The sequence below is a fragment of the Mustela lutreola genome, chromosome 15 (assembly GCF_030435805.1).
Source record: "Mustela lutreola isolate mMusLut2 chromosome 15, mMusLut2.pri, whole genome shotgun sequence".
NCBI classification, from domain to species: Eukaryota; Metazoa; Chordata; class Mammalia; order Carnivora; family Mustelidae; genus Mustela; species Mustela lutreola.
In genome coordinates, this window is record NC_081304.1 from 42,592,720 (window position 1) to 42,604,241 (window position 11,522).

Consider the following 11,522-nt stretch of genomic DNA (forward strand, 5'->3'; position numbering starts at 1 on the left):
TTAAATGCGATTCTTTAAAATAACATGCTAAACTGCTAATAATGAGTACTCAGAGGGGAGGAATGGGACTGGGTTAGGGTTAGGGAGGGGGAGGGTGGTTTACCTCTATTATTTGACATTTTTTTAGAGTGAAAATATATTTGTATATTACTCCCCCCATATTGCAGAATCTGATTTTATTTATTTATTTTTATTTTTTAAAAGATTTTATTTATTTATTTGACACAGAGAGATCACAAGTAGGCAGAGAGGCAGGCAGAGAGAGAGAGGAGGAAGCAGGCTCCCTGCTGAGCAGAGAGCCCGATACAGGACTCGATCCCAGGACCCTGAGATCATGACCCGAGCTGAAGGCAGCGGCTTAACCCACTGAGCCACCCAGGCACCCCAGAATCTGATTTTAAAAGACTGTATCAGCAACTATTCAGGGGCACCTGGGTGGCTCAGCTGTTAATCATCTGCCTTCGGATCTGGTCTGGATCCCAGGGTTCTGGGATCGAGCCCCACATCGAGCCCCACATCGGGCTCCCTGCTCGGCAAGAAACCTGCTTCTTCCTCTCCCACTCCCTCTGCTTATGTTCCCTCTCTCGATGTGTGTCTCTCTCTCAAATAAATAAAATCTTTGGAAAAAAAAAAAAAGAAGTGACTATTCATCTGATCCTTTATGATTGTGGTGTTAAGATGTTTCCAGGTTTAGGGGTTCCTTGGTGGCTCAGCTGGTTAAGTGTCTGCCTTGGGCTCAGGTCAGGATCTCAGGGTGCTGGGATCAAGCTCCTTGCTCAGTGGGGAGTTTGCTTGTCGCTCTCCCTCTGTCCCTCCCCCCCCTTGTTTTCTGTCTCTCTCAAATAAATACATAAAAGTTTTTTTTAAAAAAAGTGTTTGTAGGCTTTGTCATTATCAACAAGCTGGAATGGACATTTTTGTACAACTTTGCACACCTGTCCAGTGTTACCTTGGAGCGCTTTTTAAGAGATAGACTTGCTGGGTTAAAGGGAATGTATGCTTTAAGGCTTTTTGATGTGTGGCGTCAAAATTCCTTCCTTCCAGGCTGTTCTCTTCTCTCATTCCACCAGCAGTGCCCACTCTCTATTCCCAGGGCTGCACAAGTGTAAGGTTTGTGAGATAGTGAAACAAAAGCATGGAAGTTGGGATGGTTTCTTCTCCGGGTGAGGTTTAAGAACAGGGCAGTGCGTGATTTTTGGGAAGCCTGCCCTGGTGCCTCAGAACCCCGGATGCTGGCAGGAGCTCACAGGGGACCTCAGTGGCCAAAGGGAAAAAGGAGGAGGAGCAAGGAATGAAATGCAGAACCCTAAGGGGCCTCCACTTGTCCCAATTCCAAGGTCTATGGGTTGTGTCTGATCTAGAGCCTTCCTCCAGGCATCCAGCTATAGGGTGAGTTCAGCCCCTCCATCCGCAGTGCAATTTAGAGCTAATAGCATGGCTGGGATGCCTTCTCTGAGAGCTCTTCTAGCCTATGAGAGTTACATCCCTCAAGTTCAAGGTGGTACACCTTCCAGGAGCGAGGTCTCCAGCTCTTGCCTCCTGAGGGTCACAGTTACTCTTTGATTCCAAGTGTCGGTTGTGCCCACTTCTGTGGGTCTCACGTGCAGCCTTTGTACCCTTGGATTCTCCGCCAAGCTGACCCATCCCATTTGGAAAGCTTCAAGAGGAGATAGAAGGAGTGGAGACAGACTTACTGATTTAATATTGAAAAGATGGCACTCTGGAGGTGCCCCCTGATTTCTGGAGCCCAGCGTCTCCACGGTGGCTGAGGGTTCCTCTTGGTGGGGGTGACAAGGGAAAGCCCAAGACCGCATCTCATTGGTGAGATGAATAATACATTTGAAGCATCTCGCAACCTATGTTTGATCCGCCTAAAGCTTCAGCGGTTAACGGTTTTCTCTTTATCCCTAGCAAGGGAGGGCTGGGAACTGTCAACATTTTCCTTTCTGCCTAATTTGTGCCTTCTCCATCAAGAGAAAAGCAGGGGCGAGGGAAGGGAAGGAGGCAGAGAAGGAGGATGACACACTCCTCAAGCAATTCACTGAGCCAGGGTGCTGGGTTGCGGGGTGGGGGGGATGCTCCCACAGCCTGGGAACCCCCGGGGATCACCAGGTCAGAGAAGGGTAGGGAGGCTCTGGGGTGCGAGGCTGTGTGGTGGGTGCAGGGGCTCTCCTGTCTGCAGGACGGCCTGCCCCTAAGACATTGATCCCTGGGTGGGCCCATCTCCAGCGTTGCTGGTGGGCGGCCAGAGGTGCTGCCAAACATGGGAGAGGCTCCCCTCCTCTCATGGGTGATGGGGAGTAATGGCCGTGCCTCTGACTGAGCTCAGGGGCCAGGTGCATTCTGTGAGGAGTGTCCTTAAGTTCTAAGGATCTCCCCCTCCAAGGTCCCTCTGCCAGTCCCTGTTGGGCTGTCTGGCCCCAAAGTTCACGTTTTTAAGCACAGTGCTGCTCTCCCTCTTGAGTCATCTCTGATGCTTTGCCAAACTGGTCTCCTGTTCTGGAGGGGCAACAGAGAAGTGGCTAACCTCTCCCCATGCCTCAGTTCTCTTGGGTATAAAATGGAGATGTTAACAATCATACCAACCTCATGGGATTGTGGTGAGGGTTAAATAAATCATTACACTCCAGGCTCTGCATAGGAAGCACCGTGTGCCTTTGTTCTTATTCCCAGCTTATTTTTACTCCAGGTCAAGTTGCAACCACACCCCTCCCACTGACCTTGACCGATCGTCCCACTTGGGACTGCCTTTCTTTGTCCCAATCTACCTTTTCTGTCCAGCCGTCTTGGGGCCCCACCACCTGACTCCCCACACCCCCTATTGACTGGTCCTCTGCTTCCCACAGACCTTGCCGATTTCCGAGGCTCTTTTCTTTTCCTCGATCGTGGCTGGTGGAGGGAACGCCCATCCCCTAGGTCGCTGACAGCACACTTTTGCTGGAGGCAGAGCAGAGAGAGAGAAGTCCTCCCTGGGAGGAAGCGGAACAGATCATCCCCACTGGGGAAGGAACAAGAGATGGAAGAGCGACAGAGATTTTCCTAATAACTGACAATGTGTCTCCACCCTGAGCCATTCATTCCTGTACTTTCACAGGCTCCTCCTCCCCCTGGGGAAGCTATTCATCACGTCCACTCTCAAGCCCTCTAACTGCAGTGTGACCTGGGATTTATGCAGAGAAGCAAAGAGATGCCTCTGGATTCCCAAGTGTGGAACAGAAGGAAGGCATCTGCCAAAGCCAGTACTGAAACTGAATTTTGGAGAGGACCTCCTCAAAGCCTGAGTGGTGATAGGGGCGTCCTGGGAGAAGCGAGACCTCTCTCCACAGGGCAAGGAAGGCCCAGTGGACCCTAGCAGCCCGGCCTGTGTGCTTGCCCCGTGCCCCCAGAGCCCTTCTGTTCAGGCCTGGCGTCCCACGGAGGTGGCATTCTGCTCCGCAGCTCAGAGCACAGACGGGAGGGCGGGCATTGCCAAGAATCGATTTGCGGGAGCAGCGGGGGCTTTCTCTTCCTCCTTACTTTTCTGGTCTTTGATCTCCTGTCCTTCCTCTGCAGTCCCATTTTTCTCCTCCTTCTTCCCTTGATCTCTCCCTCTTTCTCTCCCTTCAGCCAAATCACAGCAGCTCCCTGGAAGGGGGGTGGGGAGCGGCAGTCCTTTGTCCTCCTGCTCCTTCTGACTGGGTGGGGCTCGCTGCCCAAGGTGCCAGCCTCCTGCCCCCCCTCACCCCATCCCGCGGGGCACATTTGGCCCTGGTGGAAGGACACAAACACACACATACACACACGCACGCATGCACACACACACAGGGTCCAAAGGCAAGAACGGAAACAGAGCAACCAGGAAGAGCGGGAGAGGCGAAGATAGAAAGACGGAGACAAGATTCAGAGCATCAGAAAACCACGGAAAGAGAAGGAGAGAGGCAGAGACAACGGAAAAAAGAGAATTCAGCAAATTAAAAATTTTACAACCATCCAGCAAGTCTGCAAAAATGATCTTCCCTGCGGTCTTTCATTTATCTCATTATCTGACTCCTAATGTGCTTTTCCCCCCCTTTCTTTTCTCGCCACACTTGGTGCAAAATCTTATTAGCTTTTTTTTTCTTTCTTTCTTTCTTTTTTTTTTTTTTTTTTCTGGCAGGGGCTTCATACAGTCTTTTCATTACATTTCCTAATAAAAGCAATCACTAGGAAGGCACGGCTGGAGGATTAAAAAGCCACCTCAGCAGCCGCCTGGCCAGCAGAGCCATGACTTGGGATAGGCTGGTTCATGCTGCTAGGGGAGCTGGCCAGTCCCGGTGGGCTGGGTCAGGGAGACCCAGGCTGCGTTGTGGAACATTTCCAGGGTCTGGAAGGTGACTTCGCAGCTGCAGGTGAATAAGGTTATAGGAAGTGTCAGAATGGAAGACCTGGAGGTGTAACTTCTCTCCCCGGAGTGGCTTTGGAGCACCCGTGAAGGCTGCCTGCTTGACCCCTCACCCCCACCCCGGTGAATAACATCAGTGATGTCAAATCTTCACCTTTTGAGAATAGATGATTTTTTTTTTTAATTTGTGGTGGTAAAATTCACATAACTTGGGGCACTGGGTGGCTCAATCAGTTAAACCTCTGCCTTCAGCTCGGGTCATGATCTCAGGGTCCTGGGATTGAGTCCTGAGTCAGGCTCTCCACTCTGCGGGGAGCCTGTTTCTCCCCCTGCCCCTCCCCCAGCTTGTGTTCGCTCTCTCAAATAAATAAATAAAATATTTTTTAAAAAATTCATATAACTTCTTATTTGCCATTTTAACCAGTTTTGAGGTGAACAATTCATGGGTAAGTGCATTCACATTAGTTTTTTTTTTTTTTAGCTTTATTAATTTGAGACGTAGAGAGAGCATGAGTGAGGGGGAGGGGCAGAGGGAGAGGGAACAGCAGGCTCCCCACTGAGCAGGGAGCCCAATGCAAAACAGGGCTCGATTCCAGGACCCCTGGATCATGACTGGAGCTGAAAGTAGATGCCCAAGTGACTGAGCCACCCAGGTGCCCCTAAGTACATTCACATTGTTGTGTAAACCTTACCACCGGCTATCTCTAGAACTTTTTCATTTCCAGACTGAAACTCTTATCCCATTAAGCACCAACTCTCCCATTCCTTTTTTTTTTTTTTTTAAAGATTTTATTTATTTATTTGACAGACAGAGATCACAAGTAAGCAGAGAGGCAGGCAGAGAGAGGAGGAAGCAGGTTCCCTGCTGAGCAGAGAGCCCGGCTCGGGGCTCGATCCCAGGACCCCGGGATCATGACCTGAGCCGAAGGCAGAGGCTTAATCCACTGAGCCACCCAGGCGCCCCCAACTCTCCCATTCCTGCCTTTCCTGGTCCCTGGCAACCACCAACCTGTTTTCTGTGTCTGTGACCTTCACCGCTCCAGGTACCTTGTACATGCAGAATCCTGCAGTATTTGTCCTTTTTGTGACTGGCTTATTTCACTCAGCATAACGGTTTCAAGGTCCATCCGTGTTATAGCCTGTGTCAGAATTTCCTACCTTTTTAGGGCGGAATGATCCTCCATTGTGTAAATATACCACCTTTTGCTTACTGCACACTTTTTTTAAAAAAGGATTTTATTTATGTATTTGACAGAGAGAAAGATCACAAGTAGGCAGAGAGGCAGGCAGGGAGAGAGGAGGGAAGCAGGCTCCCTGTTGAGCAGAGAACCTGATGTGGGGCTCCATCCCAAGACCCTAAGATCATGACCTGAGCTGAAGGCAGAGGCTTAACCCACTGAGCCACCCAGATGCCCCTGGTTTGTTTTTGTTTTTGTTTTAAACAGAAATGCTTCTATCCATATAAGGAAAGTGAAAAGAAGTGAGAAGCTAGAACCCACCCAGATCCCATGGCATCAATATAATGGTTCCTCTCCCTTTTTTGTGTTTCTCTCTTATGCTAAAAATTATATTTCCACCCCCTCAATGAATAATCCTGTCCTCCCAGGGCCGGTTCAAACCACTCTGAGCCGGCAGTGTGATAGAGGATATAGTGTTTGGAAAGGGCAAAGTTACCAGGAAACAGGCGTGATAAACAAGTTAAGGCAAAGGAAGGAACCTCTGTGAAGTAGTAAGACATTTTATTGCCTAGGTTATAAACTGGTTCTGAAGTATTAACATATGGCCCTCTAGGATGACATCGGCCACACATCCAGTGACACTGGGTTAACTACAAAACCTCTCAGGGGGGTAACTTTGAAGAGTACAGCAGTCATTTGGAAATATTCGGCTTATGTTTTAAAATAAAGGTACAAGGGATGCTTGGGTGGCTCAGTTGGTTAAGCCACTGCCTTGGGCTCGGGTTATGATCCCAGCGTCCTGGGATTGAGTCCCACATCCTGTTCCTTGCTCAACAGGGAGCCTGCTTCTCCCTCTGCCTCTGCCTACCACTCTGTCTGTCTGTGCTTACTCTCTCTCACAAATAAATAAACAAAATCTTTTTTAAAAAATAAAAATAAAATAAAGGTACAAGACAATGCAATTCAAAGTGATGTTTCAACGCCTTGTTGCTTTGGGAATCGCCGTAGTTGCTCGGCTGGGATGTCAGAGTGGATCCCAACCAGCATTTCTCCAAGGCCAGAGAGCACCACACATTTAGAAGACGAGCAAGAGGAGGTATTACTGAAGAAGTATGCCCATCAGTATTTACTACGGTACCTTGGGCAAGACCACAGCCTTTTCCAGGCATGGAGGCTTCCATCTCAGCTGGTGGTTCAGTTCATAATGGCAATGCCTTGGATCTCTGTGGTCCTTCGGGAAGCTTTTACCTCTCATTTCTTGCTACTCTCCTCCAGGACTCTCTTGCTCTTGGTCTCTGCCAGTCTCTGTCTCTTGCCAGACCCTGGAAGAGAGCAGACTTTGCTCAGGGAGGGTAGACACCTAGAGGTTACAGAGACAACCTCACAGATCGCCTTTCCTCCCCCCGCATTTGGTGTCAGAGCCCCTGAAACAGACCACGGATTTCACTACTATTCCTCTCTCTATAGGAGCAAAGGTGTTTATTTTCCATGTGGCCTTAAAAACTGGATCTTTTCCTTATACACTCACACACGTGCACACACACATGCACACACACACATACCCTCTCTGTTTCCACTAACATCAGCCTAGAAAAGATCACGCCCTTTCTCTTCCAGAGAAGCTGCCCCCTCCCTTCCATCTGTGCTCCAGGGGGCTTTTATTTTGCTTTTATTCTCAGCTTTCTATCAATCAAGGGGAGGGGGAGACACTTTATCTGAACCCTTAGTGAGCGACAGCAGCAACCGGCAGCTGCTAGGGCAGTGGGAAGTTCATTTCCGGCACTGACGTTTATAAATGTGGCACAGAATACCAGTAGGGACTAAAATAAATCAAACAGCTTCTCCAAAGGTCCCTAGGGGCTGCTTTAGAATATCTTTCCATTGGGGGTCATGTTCTTTCTCTTTCTTCGCAGGGGAGGGGTGGGAAGGGCCACGATTTGCAACATGGAATGAGCCACCTTCTTGCTCCTTCGTAAAAACGCTGAACCAGGGACCCAGGATGGTCTGGAGTGAGAGCATTGTGTCTGTCTCTGGATGCAGAGAAAGGCTTGGGGTTTCAACTCCTGGGTGGGTGTTAGAATGCTGGCTCTGTCACTTCCTAGCTGTCAGTTTCCCCGTCTATAAAATGGGACTAAGAATGCCTACTCTACCCACCTCATGGGCTGTCTTGCAGATTGAATGAGATGTCTAGACAGTGAGCACCCTGGAGCTTTTGATGAGCTCACGTGATGTGGTGAGGGTCCCTAAGGGGCAATGATAAGGACCGGGGTCGTCCGGGAAGCTTTAGGGATGGGCTCCAGGCAGACCTTCCCTAGACCATTCCACAGACCTTGGCTGTTCCCTTTCCTTTCAGAATTCTGGGCAAGAAGCACGGATAGTCTGTTCCAAACACAGCTGGACTTTTCCCAGTGCGTTTTCTAAGCCTTCCTTCTTCTGCCCCTCTAAATCCTGAGAAAATAAAGGTGGACAAGTATGATAGGGAGAGGGAGGGAGAGAGAGGGGCTGGTGTGGAGAGACACTGAGACAGAGAGAGGGCTGCCAAGGACGAAGGCAGGAAGGGAAACTTCGGTTAATACCAGGCTACTGTGAATTCGCAGGGATCCTTCCAAAGTTCTGAATGAGAACCCTGCTCGGAGAGATGAGACCAGGCGCCGCAATCTCACCCCTTTTACATTCCCTACATTTCGAGATGCTGCACACCGCCTTTCAGCTGTTTTTGGGTCTTTCTGTGGATTTGGATCCTCTCCAGGCCAAACCCTTGCTGGGGCTGGGAGCTTGGGAGCGGGCAGAATGCTGACGATGCCCTGAGCCCCTCAGGATGGCAATTACCTGTACAGCATTTTCTTCTAAGCCTTTTTCTGTAACAAGATTCTACCCAGCTTCACTCCCCAGAGGCAACTTGTGTTGCCAGTTTCTTCCTATAGTTATAGAGAGAAAACTGATTTTCTTTAAATATTTGTTCAACACTTTATTTAAAGAGGTTAGGTGCTGCAAAGAAGGATGAACAGAGGACCGGGCGTCTCTATTGTTCTCAGCAAGTCAGCCTCCCCGTGGGTGATTGCCTGCCTGTCTTTGAAACAAAAGCTGTAAATAAGCAGGACCCACTTTCAGCAGAAGGTAGTTAACCTTGGAGGTCACAGCCTATACCTGCCTCTGACCAAAACAGTCCTCGTTTCGAACAAACACAGGGATTTCCCTGAAAGCCACCAGGGCAGCTAAATTCTCTTCTATCTTATTCCAATTCATGATGAGGCTTTAGGGTCACACATATTCCGGCCCTTTACTGAAGTTTGGCTGGTCCACTCCTAAATCTGGTTCAGCTGGTAGCTATTATGAAATTCTTACTCTCACTGCTCTCTGAGGGAGGTGGTTTTTTTTTTTTTTTTTCAGATTTTTTGTTTATTTATTTGTCAATGAGAGAGAGAACACAAGTAGGGGGAGTGGGAGAGGGAGAACAGGCTTCCTGTGGAACAGGGAGCCAGATCCCAAGACCCTAGGATCATGACCCTAGCCAAAGGAAGCTGCTTAACTACTGAGCCACCCAGGTGCCCAAGATTTTGTTTTTTTTAAGTAATCTTTATACCCAACGTGGAACTTGAACTCATGACCCCAAGACCAAGAGTCACACGCGCTCTTCTGAGTCTGTCAGGTGGTCATTCTTGCTGACAATTGCTACTTTGTTTTCACTCTTTGTATCTGAGGCCCAGGGGAGAGGGGAATGTAAATGAAGGACGTGTATTCTGGGTCCCAGTAATCTGGTTGTAACTGAGGTTGGAAGCCTGCTAATGTCAGGCTGAATTATTTGGACAGACCATCCCAGTAAAAACAGCTGGAAGTGCTAGATAAAATATTTTTAAAAAGGGCACCTGGGTGGGTCAGTCAGTTAAGCATCTGACTTCGGCTCAGGTTTTGACCCCAGAGTCCTGGGATCGAGCCCCGCATCGGGCTCCCTGTTCATTGGGGAGTCTGCTTCTCCCTCTCCCTCTGCCTGTGTTTCATGAATAAATAAATGAAGTCTTTCTTAAAATTTTTAAAATATAGCTGGCCCGAGCCCGAGTCCTGGCCTCTCATCTTACTCTCCGAACAACATGAGCTTCACCACCCACTCCACCTTCTCTTCCAACTATCGGTCCCTGGGCTCCATGCAGTCGCCCAGCCACCGGGTCCGGCCTGTCAGCAGCGCGGCCAGCGTCTATGCAGGCGCCGGAGGCTCAGGCTCCCGGATCTCCGTATCCCGCTCCACCAGCTTCCGGGGCGGTTGGGGGTCCGGGGGCCTGGCCACGGGGTTGGCCGCCGGGATGGCCAGGGGTCTGGCCGGCATAGGGGGCATGCAGGGCGAGAAGGAGACCATGCAAGACCTGAATGACCGCCTGGCCTCCTACCTGGAGAGGGTGAGGAGCCTGGAGGCAGATAATCAGAGACTGGAGGTGAGAATCCGGGAACACCTGGAGAAGAAGGGACCCCAGATCAGAGACTGGGGGCATTACTTCAAGACCATCGAGGAGCTGAGGTCTCAGATTTTTGCAAGTTCTGTGGACAATGCCCGCATCGTTCTGCAGATTGACAATGCCCGTCTTGCTGCTGATGACTTCAGAGTCAAGTATGAGACGGAACTGGCCATGCGCCAGTCCGTGGAGAGTGATATCCACGGGCTCCGCAAGGTCATCGATGACACCAATGTCACTAGGCTGCAGCTGGAGACAGAGATTGAGGCTCTCAAGGAGGAGTTGCTCTTTATGAAGAAGAACCATGAGGAGGAAGTAAAGGGTCTACAGAACCAAATTGCCAACTCTGGGTTGACGGTGAAGTTGGATGCCCCCAAGTCTCAGGACCTCAGCAAGATCATGGCAGACATCCGGGCCCAGTATGATGAGCTGGCTCGGAAGAACCGAGAGGAGCTGGACAAATACTGGTCCCAGCAGATTGAGGAAAGCACCACAGTGATCACCACACAGACCTCAGAGATAGGAGAGGCTGAGATGACCCTCACGGAGCTGAGACGTACCGCCCAGTCCTTGGAGATCAACCTGGATTCGATGAGAAACCTGAAGGCCAGCTTAGAGAACAGCCTCAGGGAGGTCGAAACCCGCTACGCCATGCAGATGGAGCAGCTCAACGGGGTCCTGCTGCACCTGGAGTCTGAACTGTCCCAGACCCGGGCAGAGGGGCAGCGCCAGGCCCAGGAGTACGAAGCCCTGTTGAATGTCAAGGTCAAGCTGGAGGCTGAGATTGCTACCTACCGTCGCCTGCTGGAAGATGGGGAGGACTTCAATCTCAGTGACGCCCTGGACAGCAGCAGCTCCATGCAAACCATCCAGAAAACCACTACCCGCAAGATTGTGGACGGCAAGGTCGTGTCTGAGACCAATGACACCAAAGTTCTGAGGCGTTGAGGGAGCAGAAGCAGGGTACACTTTGGGGAGCAGGAGGCCAATAAAAAGTTCGAAGGTCAAAAAAAAAATTTTTTTTAAATATATAAAAAATATATATATATTTTAAAGATTTTATTTATTTGATAGAGAGAGACACAGCGAGATAGGGAACATAAGCAGAGGGAGTGGGAGAGGGAGAAGCAGGCTTCCCGCTGAGCAGGGAGCCTGATACAGGGCTCGATCCCAGGACCCTGGGATCATAACTTGAGCCAAAGGCAGATGCTTAATGACCGAGCCACCCAGGCACCCCGCAAAATATTTAAAAAATCTTAAAATCTCCAAAGAGTTGATAAAATACCAAGAAATCAACAGACCAACATGGAACAGACCAAAACATAGGAACCAATTTTCTCTGAAAAAGCACCTGTCAATTCTAGCAAATCTGAACTTTTATTTGGAACGCCTGGGAGAATGAGCGGGCTAACAGTCCACGCTCAGTGCCTGCACATGGTGGAGCATTTATACCCTCCCCTCAATACACTGAGATCCCAAAGGACTTCTGCGTGATGCAGAGAATCTGGGACCTGGGACTCTGTTTAGATAGCTCGGGAC

At 49.8% G+C, this 11,522-nt stretch overlaps 1 protein-coding gene across 1 annotated transcript; it reads left to right on the plus strand.

Annotated features, from left to right (window-relative positions):
• The first annotated feature begins 9,581 nt into the window (after positions 1-9,581).
• LOC131816665 (keratin, type I cytoskeletal 18-like) lies at positions 9,582-10,967 on the plus strand. Its single transcript, XM_059149593.1, has one exon. The coding sequence runs from the start codon at positions 9,627-9,629 to the stop codon at positions 10,929-10,931; it is 1,305 nt and encodes a 434-aa protein (XP_059005576.1). The 5' UTR covers positions 9,582-9,626; the 3' UTR covers positions 10,932-10,967.
• Positions 10,968-11,522: the final 555 nt, after the last annotated feature.

Coding starts and splice junctions, on each gene's coding strand:
- LOC131816665 (XM_059149593.1), top strand. CDS start 9,627: ATGAGCTTCACCACCCACTCCACCTTCTCTTCCAACTATCGGTCCCTG.